Source organism: Ochotona princeps, chromosome 13 (genome assembly GCF_030435755.1).
Source record: "Ochotona princeps isolate mOchPri1 chromosome 13, mOchPri1.hap1, whole genome shotgun sequence".
NCBI classification, from domain to species: Eukaryota; Metazoa; Chordata; class Mammalia; order Lagomorpha; family Ochotonidae; genus Ochotona; species Ochotona princeps.
In genome coordinates, this window is record NC_080844.1 from 48,296,904 (window position 1) to 48,312,250 (window position 15,347).

Consider the following 15,347-nt stretch of genomic DNA (forward strand, 5'->3'; position numbering starts at 1 on the left):
TACATTATTTCTGTTTTACATGTATTTAGTGTGTTGAATGAGATGTTCTTGTCCTTGATTAAGTGCTGATTTAGTCAGCCATGGTCCCTCAGGGACATTGTGTTTCATTTTTATTTGACTGATTTCAGTACTTAAATGTTGAAAATTGCAGTCTTCATATCTGGTACTGGTGTGTGCATGCAGAGCCTGGACCTCAGAAACTGCTCTGGACACTCTCTTTTTGCCCTACTAAATATGCTCTTGCTTTTGTCCAGGTCAGAGCCTGCATCCTCTGGGTCCATCCCCAGAGCAGAGTGGTACGCCTGAGCCTGCGTCCCATCTTCCTCCAACCTGGGCGGCCCCTCTCACGCCTCTCTTGCCAGCACCTGGGAGCCGTGCTGGATGACGTTCCTGTCCAGGGTTTTTTCATCAAGGCTGGAGCCACCTTCACCCTAAAGGATGGAGCTCTGGCTTTTGCCCGGGTAAGGATGTTTCTTTCCTTCTCAGGGAGCTCATGAGTCTGTTTCTGCTTCCTGCCTTTCTTGGTTTTGGTTGTCCCCGAGTGTGCCACATTGTTTGTAGTCGTGAGAATATTTGCCCTATTAGAATGCCTTAGAACTGACTTGCTCATGGTAATGCCAGATTAACAGGCAGTACAAACATGAGTTATTGTCTAGGCCAGGCTCAGCAATTTTTCTTGTTGGGCGGGGTACAGTTTTTCTATTTTTATTTTGCTTTTTGTTTTAAGACTTTGAGCCTTAAACAGCGATAGCCTGTAAATGAGCTGTCATGTCTATTTTACAATAAAATCCTTATGTATCAAAGCACAGATGTGCTTGATAACATTAAGGGGAAAATGTGAAATTAGAAGATGAGATTATTTTGATGCAAAATTTTGGGATGTGTGCATTTAAGAGATCTTTGAAAAGTTTATGGAAAATATATATTATGAGAACCTGTTTTTTCAACTAAAATAAATTTCTTTTAATTCCATTTTCCATGAGTTTTTGTTTTGTTTTTTAGTGTATTTATTTACTTGAAATGCAGAGTTACAGAGAAAGAGAGGGAGAAAGGCAGAGAAGGACCTTCCATCACTGATTGACTGCTAGGTAACAGTTGCATCTGTTCCAGACCAAAGCCAGGAACCTGGAACTCCATCTGGGTCATTAAGTGTGTCCAGGGTCACAGGTGGCAACTTAACCTCCTACACCACAGTGTCAGCCCCTACCCCCTTAGGGATACTACATGAGCCATAGTCAAAAGTCTTTCTGACATTAATGAGATTTTGTGATGATAAAGAACAATTTTTTTTAAAGATTTATTTATTTTTATTACAAAGTCAGATATACAGAGAGGAGGAGAAACAGAGAGGAAGATCTTCCGTCCAATGATTCACTCCCCAAGTGAGCCGCAACAGCTGGTGCTATGCCTATCCGAAGCCGGGAACCAGGAGCCTCTTCCGGGTCTCCCATTTGGGTGCAGGGTCCCAAAGCTTTGGGCCGTCCTTGACTGCTTTCCCAGGCCACAAGCAGGGAGCTGGATGGGAAGTGGGGCTGCCGGGATTAGAACCAGCGCCCATATGGGATCCTGGACGCGTTCAAGGCGAGGACTTTAGCCGCTAGGCCACACCGCCAGACCCATGAAGAACGATTTTTAGTGAGAATTATTTTTAGAAGGCAAAGTTCTGTTTTTAAGTGGGTGCTAGCTATGTTGAGTGTTTGTGATTTGCTTTAAAGTCTCATCAGTGCAAATCCATTGCCTCTGGCTTGCCTTCAATCCCTTGGTCCTTTGCAGCTCAACCATCTCTCTGATTCCAAGAAAGTCTTCAGACCTGAGACCTTCAAGCCAGGGAACACTCACAAGTGCAGAATCATCGACTACAGCCCATTGGATGAACTGATCTTACTCTCTTTGCGAACGTGAGTCTGTTGTTAGAAGCACATGTTGAAATGTGGAGGTGTGCGCCTGCCTATTTGCACCTCCAGTTTCTCCTGGCCTTGCTGGGTGAAGTCTTGCTTGCTTTCTGGCATGAGCATGATGCCTAATTTATGTAATTGTGTGTTTTCAATTTATCCTAGCTCTGTTATTGAAGCTCAGTACCTTAGATATCATGACATCAAACCTGGGGCAGTGATAAAGGTAAGACTTCAAGCATGTAATTAAATCCACACGTCCAGACATTTTTAGTTCATGGATTAACCGTCAGCTCATTGATCTTCATGTTAACACAGGTAAAGTCATGTTCCCTCCCTCTGCTTGTTAACTGGAATTTCTTTCTCATAGCATAATTAATTTTTTTTTTTTTAAGATTTTTATTCATTTTATTACAGCCAGATATACAGAGAGGAGGAGAGACAGAGAGGAAGATCTTCCGTCCGATGATTCACTCCCCAAGTGAGCCGCAACGGGCCAATGCGCGCCGATCCGAAGCCGGGAACCAGGAACCTCTTTCTGGTCTCCCACGCGGGTGCAGGGTCCCAATGCGTTGGGCCTCCTCAACTGCTTTCCCAGGCCACAAGCAGGGAGCTGGATGGGAAGTGGAGCTGCCGGGATTAGAACCGGCGCCCATATGGGATCCCGGCACGTTCAAGGCGAGGACTTTAGCCGCTAGGCCACGCCGCCGGACCCATAGCATAATTAATTTCCAAGTAAGGTGTTACTGACACCATCCAACTACACAGAGGCATTGGGTTGTAAATCTGTGTATTTGGAATTTGATGGTAGTATCAGACCACATCAAACAAAAGTTAATTCTGTGTGAAGTGAGATGCCTGAAACATCTGTGAGCAGTCAGTTCCAGCTGTTTAGCTCCGGTTGATCAAACTCCCTTGATATGTAACAGACGTAGTCCTCTCGTTTAGAGTATGTGTTCATCAGACAGAAAGTATACACACACAGAGAGATGCAAAAGCCCCTGTAAACAAACCTAACTCAATTCTAATCCATGTGGAGGGTGGGTTTCACCTCTGACAAGTCTGGAATAACAGGCAGGAATGTGAGGTTTACCAGAGGTGTGACTTTCTGTTGTACAGAGTGGAGGAAAAACTATTCTTGAGGCATGATGGCATCTGTTTCTTGGACTCCCTAGGGCACAGTGCTGACCATAAAGCCCTATGGGATTCTACTGAAGGTGGGCGAGCAGATTCGGGGCCTGGTACCTGCCAATCACCTGGCTGATGTTTTCATGAAGAACCCAGAGAAGAAATACCACGTTGGGGAGGAGCTCAAGTGTCGGGTGAGTCTCGGAAGGGTCTCCTAGGGAGTCTAAGCTGGATGGCGAGGGAGCAGTTCTCAGTTGAAGTGTCTACCTTGTCCAACAAAACAAGCGTGTGGTGTATGTGCAGTGTGTCCATTGCTGTGCGTGTGCAGTGAAGGGAGAGCAGGTTGGAGCAGCCAGCCGTTAGTATTCTCAGCAACAGCTAGCAGGTGACACATGCATGTGATCTGCTAGAAGAGATCCATGATATGTTCTATTCCTCTCAGACCTTAAAAACCCTAACAAAGGGTTGTCGTCTTTGCAAATCGGGAAATTAAAGCTCAGGAATGCCAAGTCTCTTTCCCAGAGACATAGCAGAAGCAATTTTCAAATTTAGCTCCATGTGAAATGATGCCGTCTGGATTTCTGCCTGAGGTAGAACTTGAACTAGAAAAGATGAGGATAGATCTGGATTGTTTTTTTATTATTATTATTTTTAATTAATTAATTACATTGTATTATGTGACACAGTTTCATAGGTACTTGGATTCTCCCCACCCCTCCCCAAATCCTCCCACCATGGTGGATTCCTCCACCTTGTTGCATAACCACAGTTCAAGTTCAGTTGAGATTCCCCCATTGCAAGCATATGGTAGATCTGGATTGTTAAGGAAGAGTTAAAGTTTAGAAGGCAAAGCCAGGTGCGGTAGCCTAGTGGTTGAAGTCCTTGCCTTGCTCGCACTGGGATCCCAAGTGGGTGCTGGTTCTAGTCCCAGCAGCCCCGCTTCCCAAAGTAAATCTTTAAGAAAAAAAAAGTATAGGAGGCAGCAGGGATGGCTCAAGTTGTTGGATCCTTGATCCCTGCTATCCATAAGGATGATTTGGATTAAATTTCCTGGCCCAGCCTGGCTGCTGGCATGTAGCTAGGGAGTGAACTAATGGCTGGAGGCTCTCAAATAGAAAATGGCAAGTTTCTGTGTCTTTACGAGGTAACCTGCTGAAAGGTGAGAGGTGTTTACCTAGCTCAGTTTTGGTTGGTAGCAAATAATTAACAACAGCACTGAGAGTAAATTGGCTCATTTATTGCATTCTGGCAGGTGCAAAGCCCTCAAGGAAGTGAGAGTGGTGTAGAGGTTCCTATAGCACCAGACCTTTTGGAAGTACCATGAAATAATGCATCTCTCTTTTTAAATGTTTATGTGCATATGTGTGTATGTATTTATTAAGACTGATTTGTTTTGTAGAGCAGTTGATGATAGGTAACTTGATGCCCGTCACTATCTTTCTTGTAGGTTTTACTTTGTGACCCTGAAGCCAAGAAGCTGATAATGACCCTCAAGAAAACCTTGGTTGAATCTAAGCTCCCTGCCATTACCTGCTATGATGACGCCAAACCTGGCCTGCAGACACACGGCGTCATCACCAGGGTCAAGGACTATGGCTGCCTTGTCAAGTTCTACAACGATGTGCAGGGATTGGTGCCCAAGCATGAGCTCAGTGCCGAGTATATCCCAGACCCAGAGAACATATTTTATAGCGGCCAGGTAGCATTCCCTGGCCAGGACAGGCCTGTCCGCTGTGGTGACCCCAGGAACATAGATTTGAAAGGGAAGCGGGGAGGAGGGCTGCTTTTGAGAAACTGAGGAAGAGAGCGAAGTGGATCTGAGCAACTAAAGGGTTAGGGTGAGAATAGAACAGACAGAACCCTCACAGGCTCAGCAAAAGGCAGTGAATAAATGGCCCTCTGGCTCATAAGCTGTAAGTAATCTTTATCCATAGTGAATAGGGTCCCTCATGTCAGAAATGGTTCTGAGGCCAGTAACATCTCAGGAACCTATGGGTCTGTCTAGAACAAGTGATGTTTTAAAAAATGTTGGGTTTCTACCAAAATCTTGCTCATGTCTTCCTTATGCCCAGAAGGCTGGCTCGCAGGGATTCTATGTAGGTCTTGCTACATTCCTTCTTTCCACTGCCTTCTGCTCGGGTCTTGGTGGCTCTCCCAAAGTCTCTGTAGGGGTAGTAGATGGTACCATGCAGCAAGCTCACAAAGCCTGTTGGGAAGCCTATCGAGACTTCTGTGATTTCTCACCAGGTAGTGAAGGTGGTGGTGTTGAACTGTGAGCCATCCAAAGAGAGGATGCTTCTGTCCTTCAAGCTGTTGAGCAACACAGAACAGAAGAAAGAACACATGGGACAGAAGAAAGGACAAAGCATCAACGTAGGGCAGGTACCTGGGACTTTTTCGGACAGGTTTTGTTTTTTAATTTTTTTTTTTTTGAAGTCTTCTTTATTTTTTTCGGAAAGAAAGATTTACAAAGAGAAAGATGTTTCATCTGCTGGTTCACTCCCCAGATGGCTGCAATGGCTGGAGCTGAACCATTCCAAAGTCAAAAGCTTCTGGTCTCCCATGTGGGTGCAGGATCCCAAGGCTTTGGACCATCCTCTATTGCTTTACCATGCCACAAGAAGGGAGCTGGAAGGGAAGGGGGACAGATGGTGCATGAGCTGGCACCCATATGCAATCCCAGTGATTAGCTAATTGAGCCATCAAGCTGAGCCCAGGGACAAGTTATTTTTATGTGACAGTGGCAGAAAAGGTGTGTACCTTACACATGGGGTTCTGAGCCCATGGAAGAGAACTGTAGAAATCACTGAGAATGATTCTCGAGTCCCAGGGGAGTTCAGAGGAAACTGGCCTTGAAAAGGGAGGTTCTGTGTGGTGTGGCTTTTCAGTGGACTACATCTTTCCTTTCTAGGCCCTAGGTTCCACCTTTCATTCTCTTTGCTGTGGAACACAGTGGAATCTTCAGGGAGGAGTGGCAGGATTCCATAAATGAGTTCTGCTGTGTGTATACAACAACACTTTCTAGGTTGTTTAAGTGGGATGGGTCTGCAGGAAAGCTACTTTTTCATCTCAGTAATCCCTGGTTCCAGAATTTGAAGCCTTGGTGTGCTACTGCCTGTGCGGGTAGGCTGCTCTCTGCTCAGAATATGGGCTGTTTTTATCTTTCTCTTCCCTGGGTAGTTGGTGGATGTGAAGGTTTTGGAGAAGACCAAAGATGGACTGGAGGTGGCTGTCCTGCCCCACAATATTCCTGCTTTCCTTCCAACGGCTCACCTGTCGGACCATGTCGCCAATGGCCCACTGCTGCATCACTGGCTCCAAGCAGGGGACATCCTTCATGGCGTCCTTTGTCTGAGTCAGAGCGAGAAGCACATTGTATCCTTGACTGGTATCAGTAGGTCGGGGGAGGAGGAAGAGCCATGAGCCCTTGGTGGAAGGAAGCCTGGAAAAACATGAATGATTTCACCCCAGGAATACCTGTGTAAGACTAAACCAGTGCCTAGGCCTACGCTATGCAAAAGAAATGTCCAAATTGAAGTGCACCTAGCAGATGGCTGTGGCCAGAGTGAAGTCAGAAACCTCAGCCCAAGCAGGGTAGCTTTCCAGGCCCAGTGGGGTAGTCCCAGTGGCATAGCTGCCCACTGGGGCGTTTGGTACTTGCTGCTTGGGCTAGAACAATCAGTAAAGTATTGTTATGCTCCTTTCTGCTTTTTTTCCCCCTCCCTTCTGTTTTGGGAACTGGAATTAAGAAATACTCTCCTTGGTCTCTGGGTGCTATTTTCTTATGGAAAGTAAAATACAATCCTAGAGGGATAGTGGGTAGAAGAGATAAAGCTGGTTTCCTATGGGGTATAATGATGTGGGAACAGTGGCTTGTCCACCTGCCAGACCATAGAGCAGAGCCTTTTCCTTCATAATTTCCTCCTCTAAGCTGGAAAAGTACCATGGTCCCCAGGCCTGCTGGAACGGTGACAGAGCCATAGGCGTTGGTGTCAACTCTAGTGGATTGGGTAGTGCGTAGGAACTTAAATGTCTCAAAGACACCAGGTGATGCTGGTGCTGATGTTACTGGTCTTTAAGAGCTTCACTCTCCTAGCAGTAGAGAACAGAGATGGGAGAAATAGCTGTTACATTTATACTTTCAGATTATTCCTTGACAAAGTGCCACTAGCTTCTTTGTAGGAAGCCAGCCTTAGTGTCCACAGTGGAAGGTGGCCAGAGTCCCAAGAACTTCTCAGAAATCCATCCTGGAATGCTGCTCATTGGTTTTGTGAAGAGCATCAAGGACTACGGCGTGTTTGTCCAGTTCCCCTCGGGTCTTAGTGGACTGGCCCCTAAAGCTGTAAGTTTTGCTCCATCCACAAGGATCTTCAAGGAGATGCCAGGTGCCAGAGCCATGGAACTTGTGGGAAGGAGCAGGATATTTAAGTCCTTGAGCACTTCAGGGACATCACTTGAAGCTGTGGGTACAGAGGCACTTGGCAAAGAGCCAGGTTTGTGGAGCTGAGACCCAGGCCGAACTGCGCTTGCCCAGCTGCGCGGCCGTCTGGAGAAAGGGGTACCTGTCCTACTTCATGCTGCAGCACTGGAGCAAGGAATAGGGTGCAGGGCCGGGGGAAACACGCTTGGAGACTTTATAAAGGTGACTGTGAGTTTTTGAAACAGAAAGAAAGAGAAGGGCCTGGAAAAATGCCCACTAAGGGACAGAGGCTTGCAGTTGGATGGTAGAGACAGGTTCAGCCTTGGTCCTTCTGGCTTGCTGGTAAGGCACCTTCTGTTGATGCTCATTGGCTCCAGGAGCCTGTGCTGTGTTTTTAGAGGGGACCAGGCTGTGCTCACAGAGGATGGGGGCTGCTTCTAGACAGTTTGTCCCACCTACACACCCCTTTCTGGGTGTCGTCTTTAGATTGTCTTCATGAAGAATTCTTTTCCTTTTTTCATTTGCTGTCCCTTCTTCCTTTCAGATCATGAGTGACAAATTTGTGACTACCCCAAGTGACCACTTTGTCGAAGGGCAGACAGTTGTCGCCAAGGTGACCAATGTGGATGAGGAGAAGCAGCGGATGCTGCTGTCCCTGCGGCTGTCAGACTGCATGCTGGGCAATGTGGCCAGCACCAGCCTCCTCCTCCTGAGCCAGTGCCTGGAGGAGCTGCAGGGCGTCCGCAGCCTCATGAGCAACCAAGGTAGGTGTCTCGGCGTCCACAGGAGAAGTCAGGGTGGGGAGTGTATTTGTAAGTTATGTTGTCGCAATGACTTGATGGGCTTCCCAGAATTTAAAAATTGATTGATACATTTTTTCTTTTAATAATTTGTATGTATACATATATATCTGAAAGAGTTACACAGAGAAAAGAAGAGATGAAGAGAGAGATCTTCTATCCACTGGTTTACTGCCCTAATGGCCACAACAGCTGGGCTAAACTAGGCCAAAGCCAGGAGTCTGGAGCTTCTTCCAGGTCTTCTGCCTGAGGGTACAAGCCCAAGCACTTGTGCCATCTTCCACTACTTGCTAGGCACATTAGCAGGGAGTTGGATAGGAAGTGGAGCAGCAGGGTCTTAAACTGGCTCCCATATGGGATACCAGCACCATAGACGGCGGCTCTATGTGCTGTGCCATAGCATTGACCTCAGTATACTTTTTTTTTTTTTAATGGAAATATGACCTACAGAAAGTGCACAGATCATTAATTATTCAGCCCAGTAAGTGCTTACCAAATGAATACCTCTGTTTATCATCAAAGTTAGGATAAAGATCACTATAAACATCCCAGAATTCCCTCTTGTCCCCTGGCAGTCTAAAAAAAAACTGCTGCTAGTACTGTGGTCTTGGGTTTGCTTTTGTAAAAATTCATTTCCTTCATTTTTCACTTCTTTATTTAGTATGTATATATGATGAACTGGAACACAGGCCTGTTAAAATTCATGAGAGACATTACTGTCTGCTCTTGGACTTTACATCATTGTGAAGACTGTTGAAGCTCTCACGGAATTTGAGAGCACAAGGGGCTTAAGAGGGCAGAACAGGGCCCGGCGGTGTGGCCTAGCGGCTAAAGTCCTCGCCTTGAAAGCCCCGGGATCCCATATGGGCGCCGGTTCTAATCCCAGCAGCTCCACTTCCCATCCAGCTCCCTGCTTGTGGCCTGGGAAAGCAGTCGAGGACAGCCCAATGCATTGGGACCCTGCACCCGCGTGGGAGACCTGGAAAAGGTTCCAGGTTCCCGGCTTCAGATCGGCACAGCACCGGCCGTTGCGGCTCACTTGGGGAGTGAATCATCGGATAGAAGATCTTCCTCTCTGTCTCTCCTCCTCTCTGTATATCTGACTTTGTAATAAAAATAAATCTTTAAAAAAAAAAAAAAAAGTTTGGGCAGAACAAAAATTCAGAAACCCAAGAACAACCTGTGTTCCTGGTATCTGTTGACTGTTTTCACGCACTGTGGCCAGATCGGATTAGCAAGGACCATGGATGAATCTCTCTGCCTGTGATAAAGGTTTCCATGGAGATTTTAGCGAACAGGCTTACATTCTTGGTGGGTCTAGTGCTTCATGGCCTTCCATAGTGCTTAGGTCCACAGGGTACACATCCAGAGGGAAAAAGCAGTGAGAGTATGGTTTCATCCTCCCAACCCCACTTTCTTGGTTTCTGGCAGACTCTGTGTTGATCCAGACACTAGCCAAGATGACCCCAGGGATGATCCTTGACCTAGCAGTGCAGGAGGTGCTGGAAGATGGCTCTGTGCTATTCAGTGAGGGCCCAGTGCCTGGCCTGGTCCTGAGAGCCAGCAAGTACCATCGAGCCGGTGAGTGCATCCCTCTTGTCCACTGTGGTTGGTGGAAGAGACTCTGCCTATTGCTTCCTCTAGTGGACACAGAATTTCCAAATTGTCATACACAGGATAGATGAGTTGATTTCAGAAATTTTTGGCATGCCTATCTTGTGTGAATGTAATTCAGGACAATTGGCTGAGCACTAAAGAAAAGTTCTAGTGTGACTCCTTTAATTGTTATTATAGGTTAAGTCTAAATTTTGATGTATCTGGTTGCATAAGTTAAGGTTCACCTAAACTTGAATGATGCTAGATGGCCCTTTGGTTCTCTGTGCCCCATGTGGACCCCGGGCCACATTGTCTTTTCTCTTTTTTGAGTCTTGGGGCACCAGAATGGTGCCGTCCTCGCAACAGCTTCCAGGAGGGTGATCATGCTGTGTTTGTTTGTGACTGCAGGGCAGAAGGTGAAGTCCGGACAAAAGAAGAAGGTTGTTGTCTTAAATGTAGACATGTTAAAGCTGGAAGTGCATGTTTCCCTTTTCCAGAACTTGGTGGAGAGGAAAGCTAAAAAGGTAAGTGTCCCTTCTGTTCCTGCGGTTTCACAATCACACACGCTTCCAGCACCATCCTGTGTGCTCAGGGGTGCAGCTCAGGTGTTCACAGGGAGGTGACCAGATGCCTGGACTTTCTTGACATCTCATGCTGGTGTGGTTAGCACTGCCAACTTTCAGTCTGATTCAGGTGATAAGCTGCATGGTCGTCCCACGCGGAGGCCCTAACTGGCAACATGAGTGAGTGAAACAGTGTGTGAGGTTAAGGTATAGCAGGAATTGGACCCTGACAGCCTAGTCAGGAGACTAAAGCATCCGCTTTAGTCTACCTGAACTACCTGAAGCTAGCGTTGTTATGGCTGTCATTCTTAGGAGCGGGCAGAGTTTGGATCTTTGAAATAAATGTTTAAAGTGTTGGAAACTATCTTGCTTTAAAAACATGAGCAGGGCCCGGCGGTGTGGCTTAGCGGCTAAAGTCCTCGCCTTGAAAGCCCCGGGATCCCATATGGGCGCCGGTTCTAATCCCGGCAGCTCCACTTCCCATCCAGCTCCCTGCTTGTGGCCTGGGAAAGCAGTCGAGGACGGCCCAATGCATTGGGACCCTGCACCCGTGTGGGAGACCTGGAAGAGGTTCCTGGTTCCCAGCATCGGATCGGCGCGCGCCGGCCCGTTGCGGCTCACTTGGGGAGTGAATCATCGGATGGAAGATCTTCCTCTCTGTCTCTCCTCCTCTCTGTATATCTGACTTTGTAATAAAAATAAATTTAAAAAAAAAAACACATGAGCAAGCAAAGTTTGGGTAGCTCTGATTTTAAGACAACACATCAGTCCACACCCTTTGCTGTCTTGCTCCCTGTACTCTTCTGTGTGTAAAGTGTCTTTCTCTGGGTGGTGAATATATTCGATCATTGTCTAAGATGCTTAGCATCTAGTAGCAGAGTCTAGTCCAGGGAATTTAAGGCATAACCTGTAGTTGGGTAATGTTGGCCTCTCAGTTTTCCAGCAGGGCCATAGCCATTTTGTGTCTAAGTGAAATTTAGGTATCTAGGAGCATGAACGCAGTTTGGATATTAGGGAGATTAGGTCCAGTCTTGGTTGTGCATGTCTTTTTAATGAACAGTTGAAAGAGCAAGGTGGATGTAGCTGCAGGACTCAGGGTCAGGAGCCAAGGTGTCTTTACACTGGATAGCCAGTAGAGGTCGCCTGGTTGTATGTCAGGATCACCCTGGGATAGAGCCTCGGAATCTGAATTCAAAACACAACCACGGCAGGGTATTCTGTGGAGGCACCATGGGTTTAGCATTCAGAAGAAAGCTCAGCTTAGGGGGTGAAGGCGGTCTGTACAGCTCACGCTAGCCTTGGGACTAGGATTCTAAGCATTCCCTAAGCCCCACCTAGCCTGGTGGGGCCAGTGCTTCGGGAGCAAGCCAGAGAATTGGGTTTCTTTCTCTCTTACAGCTGAAGAGAGGCAGCGAGCACCAGGCGATTGTGGAGCACCTGGAGGAGTCATTTGCCATAGCTTCCTTGGTAGGCACTGGCCACCTGGCTGCCTTCTCCCTGACATCTCACCTCAATGACACCTTCCGCTTCGATTCAGAGAAACTACAGGTGGGGCAGGGTGTCTCATTAACACTCAAGACCACGGAGCCGGGAGTGACTGGCTTTCTCCTGGCTGTGGAGGGCCCAGCTGCTAAGAGGACCATGAGACAGAGCCGGAAGGACTCTGAGACAGTTGATGAGGATGAGGAAATGGATCCAGCACTCACCATGGGGTCTCTGAAAAAGCATACCCTGTCCATCGGGGACAAGGTCACCGGGACTGTCAAGGCTGTGAAGGCCACCCACGTGGTTGTGACTCTGGAGGATGGCATCATTGGCTGTATCCATGCCTCCCACATTCTGGATGATGTTCCAGTGGGCACCTCTCCGACTTCCACGCTGAAAGTTGGGAAGACAGTCACAGCCCGAGTGATTGGTGGACGAGACGTGAAGACGTTCAAGTATGGAGGCTTTGGAGGGGTGGCCTGCCGTTGAGGGGTGATGGTTATAATTGTGGAAGAAGAAAAGGGTGTGTAGGCAGATTCCAGAAAGTTGCATATAAGATAGATTCTCTGATTAGCAAAAGGCGCTTGCCAAAGAATTCTTTTTTTATGGTTAAAAACGTGTGCACTTGTGTAAGATATATGAAATACAGTGTAGTATTTCAGAGCATGAGTTTAGGGTCAAACCTGGCTTAGAATTTTGTATTGAGTGTAACTGTGCTTAAAATTACTTGACCCTGAATTTAATTCTCCTAATTTGTGAAGTGAGAGCACCAGCTACCTTGTAGGATCTTTGGAAAGACTGAAAGAACATTTAGTGCTTTTTTTTGCCTGGCTAATAACGACTGCCCACAATACATCAGTTGTTATCATAATTCACCCTCTACTGTAGACCTTAATTATAGTCATTCTAGGGGTGGACATTTAGTCTGGCAATTAAGATATCAGTTAAGATTCCTGCGTTCCATATCTTGAGTGCTTAGTGTTTGAATTTGATTCTCAACTCTGGCTTCTCACTCCATATTCCTGCTGACGTAGACCCCGGGAGGTAGCAGTGATGGCTCAAGTAGTTGGATCCCTGCCTCCCACGTGGGAGACCTGGACTGAATTTTTAGCTCCTGGCTTCCAACTTAGCTGAGCACCATTTGGAAGCATTTGGGACGTGAACCAGTGCGTAAGAGCACTCGGCTCTCACGTACTCTCGCTCTCACCCTTTCTCTCTTAGTGTCTCAGAGAAGTAACTTTTTAAAATTATAATCATCCAATTTAAATCTAGTTAACACCTTACACTGTTACAGCATAAATTCTTACTATAACAATAAAAACTTTCAAAGCCTAACCAGTAATTGCATATTAATAGCAGTAATAGTCACTTATCTCCTCAACCCTAGTTTCCTCATTTTTCTGTAAGGATGCATTTATTTACTTGGAAGGCACAGAGACAGACACAGAGAGAGATCTCCAATCTGTTGGTTTACTCCTCAGATGTCCACAGCAGCCTGCCTGAGCCAGGATGAAGCCAGGCACCAGGAGCTGCATTCATGTCTCCATGTGGCAGGGACTCAAGTACATGGGCTGTCTTAAAGTAGAAGAGCTGGGACTCAAACCAGTGCTTTAGTGTGTTATGTAGGCATTTTAACAGATTGAGGAACAGCTTAATTTGCTGCACCACATTGCTCCATTTTCCTCATTTATTGCAGAATGAGTTAGTATAAACAGCATATTAAATATTTTCAGAGTCTGGTATGATGATTCTGAAAGATTGGGGCAGCGGGTGGGGGTAATTTTACTATTGTCACAGACAAGACACATTTTGCATCACTGATGGTGTGCTGGAGGAACGGGTGATTTTATGACTATTACTGGAGAAAGAAAAGTGACTTGACTTAACTTGTTTCTGCAGGTTTCTCCCGATAAGTCATCCCAGGTTTATCCGAACGATCCCAGAATTGAGTGTTCGGCCAAGGTAAGTGGTATCTGGCAACATGGTCTTTTCTAATTAAATTTTTATTTTATTTTAAATATAGTTTACATAGTTGAGAAGGATACACATCCATGTGAATCCAAATCAGGGTGGGGAGGGTTGAGGTGTGGAGGAAGGTGGGTAGGACAAATGTTTCAGGTTTTTTTTCTTTTTCCGGTAGCATGGTTTAATGGAAACAACACTGGGTGTTAGCATTGGTTACTGATTCTGCTAGATATTAGTATTTATTTCATCTCTTTCTGTTTGGATCACTTTAATTGGCAAGCAAGGATATTTGTCCTAGAGTTCATTGAAAGAGATTTATATGAGATAAACTATGAACTGTGTCAGAGGTTGAAGGATCAGTTTTAAGGCTGATTACAGTTCTCTTTGTCAACATCTAACATTAAAAAATCTCTGCTCTCAAATGAGTTTTCTGTAACTCAGTATGGATAGGTAGCTGAGAATACGTGTTCCCTCAGTGTGACTACTGTCTGGTGACTGAGCCGAGCTGGACCTGGAGGCCATGCTCAATGGACTCCCAGAAAAGAGTGTTCCATGAGGTTCTGGGGGAGGAAAGCTAGTAAGTCCCTCCACGCAGTAGGGGATCCGGTGTGGGTTACTTTTTCAGAGCTTCCTAACCGTTTTGATCCATAGGCCTGTCTGCTTCTGCTTCGTTCATGAAAGAACCCACCTCTGAGTTAGATTTGACAGTGAGCAAAGCCGGATGAACATGACCATGAGAAAGACTCTGGCAGGGTCATTCTTGGGATCCTTCCAGGTGGTAGGTCTTGCAGTGTGTTATGGAAGGATCTCCACAGGAATTTCCCGAGGGGAGGGCTTGTCAGCATGCTGAAGGCGTCAGGTGGCAGTCTGGCACTTCCGGAAAGGCTTGTTGTGAGCAGGGAAACATTCCTTCTACACTGAGTTCCGGATGCTGATAGCACTTTGGGAGCTCCAGAGTAAGCCCTTTTAATTTCAGAAGAATGGGATTTGATTCTTCTGTGATTTCCTTGGTTTTCTAGACTTTTCAAAAAATATTCTATAAAAATTTTTTAATCATTATTTTCCATGATACAGGCTGTTTCTCAAAATATACTTTATTTGCTTGAAAGGCAGAGTGCCAGAGAAAGGGGAGAAGCAGAGAAAGGAGCTCTCCCATTCTGATTCACTCCCCAGATGACCGTGAGGCCTCGGGCAAGAGCCAAGTCCTTTATACTGGTCTCCCATGTAGATGGCAGGAGTCCAAGTTCTGGGACCGTCTCGCATTACTTTCCCAATTGCTTTAGTAGGACCTGGATTGGAAGCAGAGCAATTACAACTCAAACTAGTATTCTCATATGGGATGATAGTGTTGGAAGCAGCAGCTTAACCAACTGCACTGCAACACCACCTCTGTTTTGCAGATTTTGAGTGTGTCCCTCTCCAGATTTCATTGTAAAAGTGGGCTGTATCGTTTTAGTGGTTTTAGTCTATGGTATCTTAACCTTTGAAATGTAATGTC

At 46.3% G+C, this 15,347-nt stretch overlaps 1 protein-coding gene across 2 annotated transcripts in view; it reads left to right on the plus strand.

Annotated features, from left to right (window-relative positions):
• The window catches only part of PDCD11 (programmed cell death 11), a 45,268-nt gene that overhangs the window by 14,960 nt on the left and 14,961 nt on the right, over positions 1–15,347 (plus strand). For both annotated transcript variants that reach the window (XM_058671934.1, XM_058671935.1), the window contains exons 9-21: positions 255–461; positions 1,774–1,898; positions 2,058–2,118; positions 3,068–3,214; positions 4,468–4,719; positions 5,268–5,402; positions 6,201–6,395; positions 7,192–7,362; positions 7,985–8,204; positions 9,672–9,821; positions 10,245–10,360; positions 11,798–12,339; positions 13,784–13,846. In XM_058671934.1, coding sequence (XP_058527917.1) covers positions 255–461; positions 1,774–1,898; positions 2,058–2,118; positions 3,068–3,214; positions 4,468–4,719; positions 5,268–5,402; positions 6,201–6,395; positions 7,192–7,362; positions 7,985–8,204; positions 9,672–9,821; positions 10,245–10,360; positions 11,798–12,339; positions 13,784–13,846 — 2,384 coding nt within the window. The remainder of the gene's footprint in view (positions 1–254; positions 462–1,773; positions 1,899–2,057; positions 2,119–3,067; positions 3,215–4,467; positions 4,720–5,267; positions 5,403–6,200; positions 6,396–7,191; positions 7,363–7,984; positions 8,205–9,671; positions 9,822–10,244; positions 10,361–11,797; positions 12,340–13,783; positions 13,847–15,347) is intronic.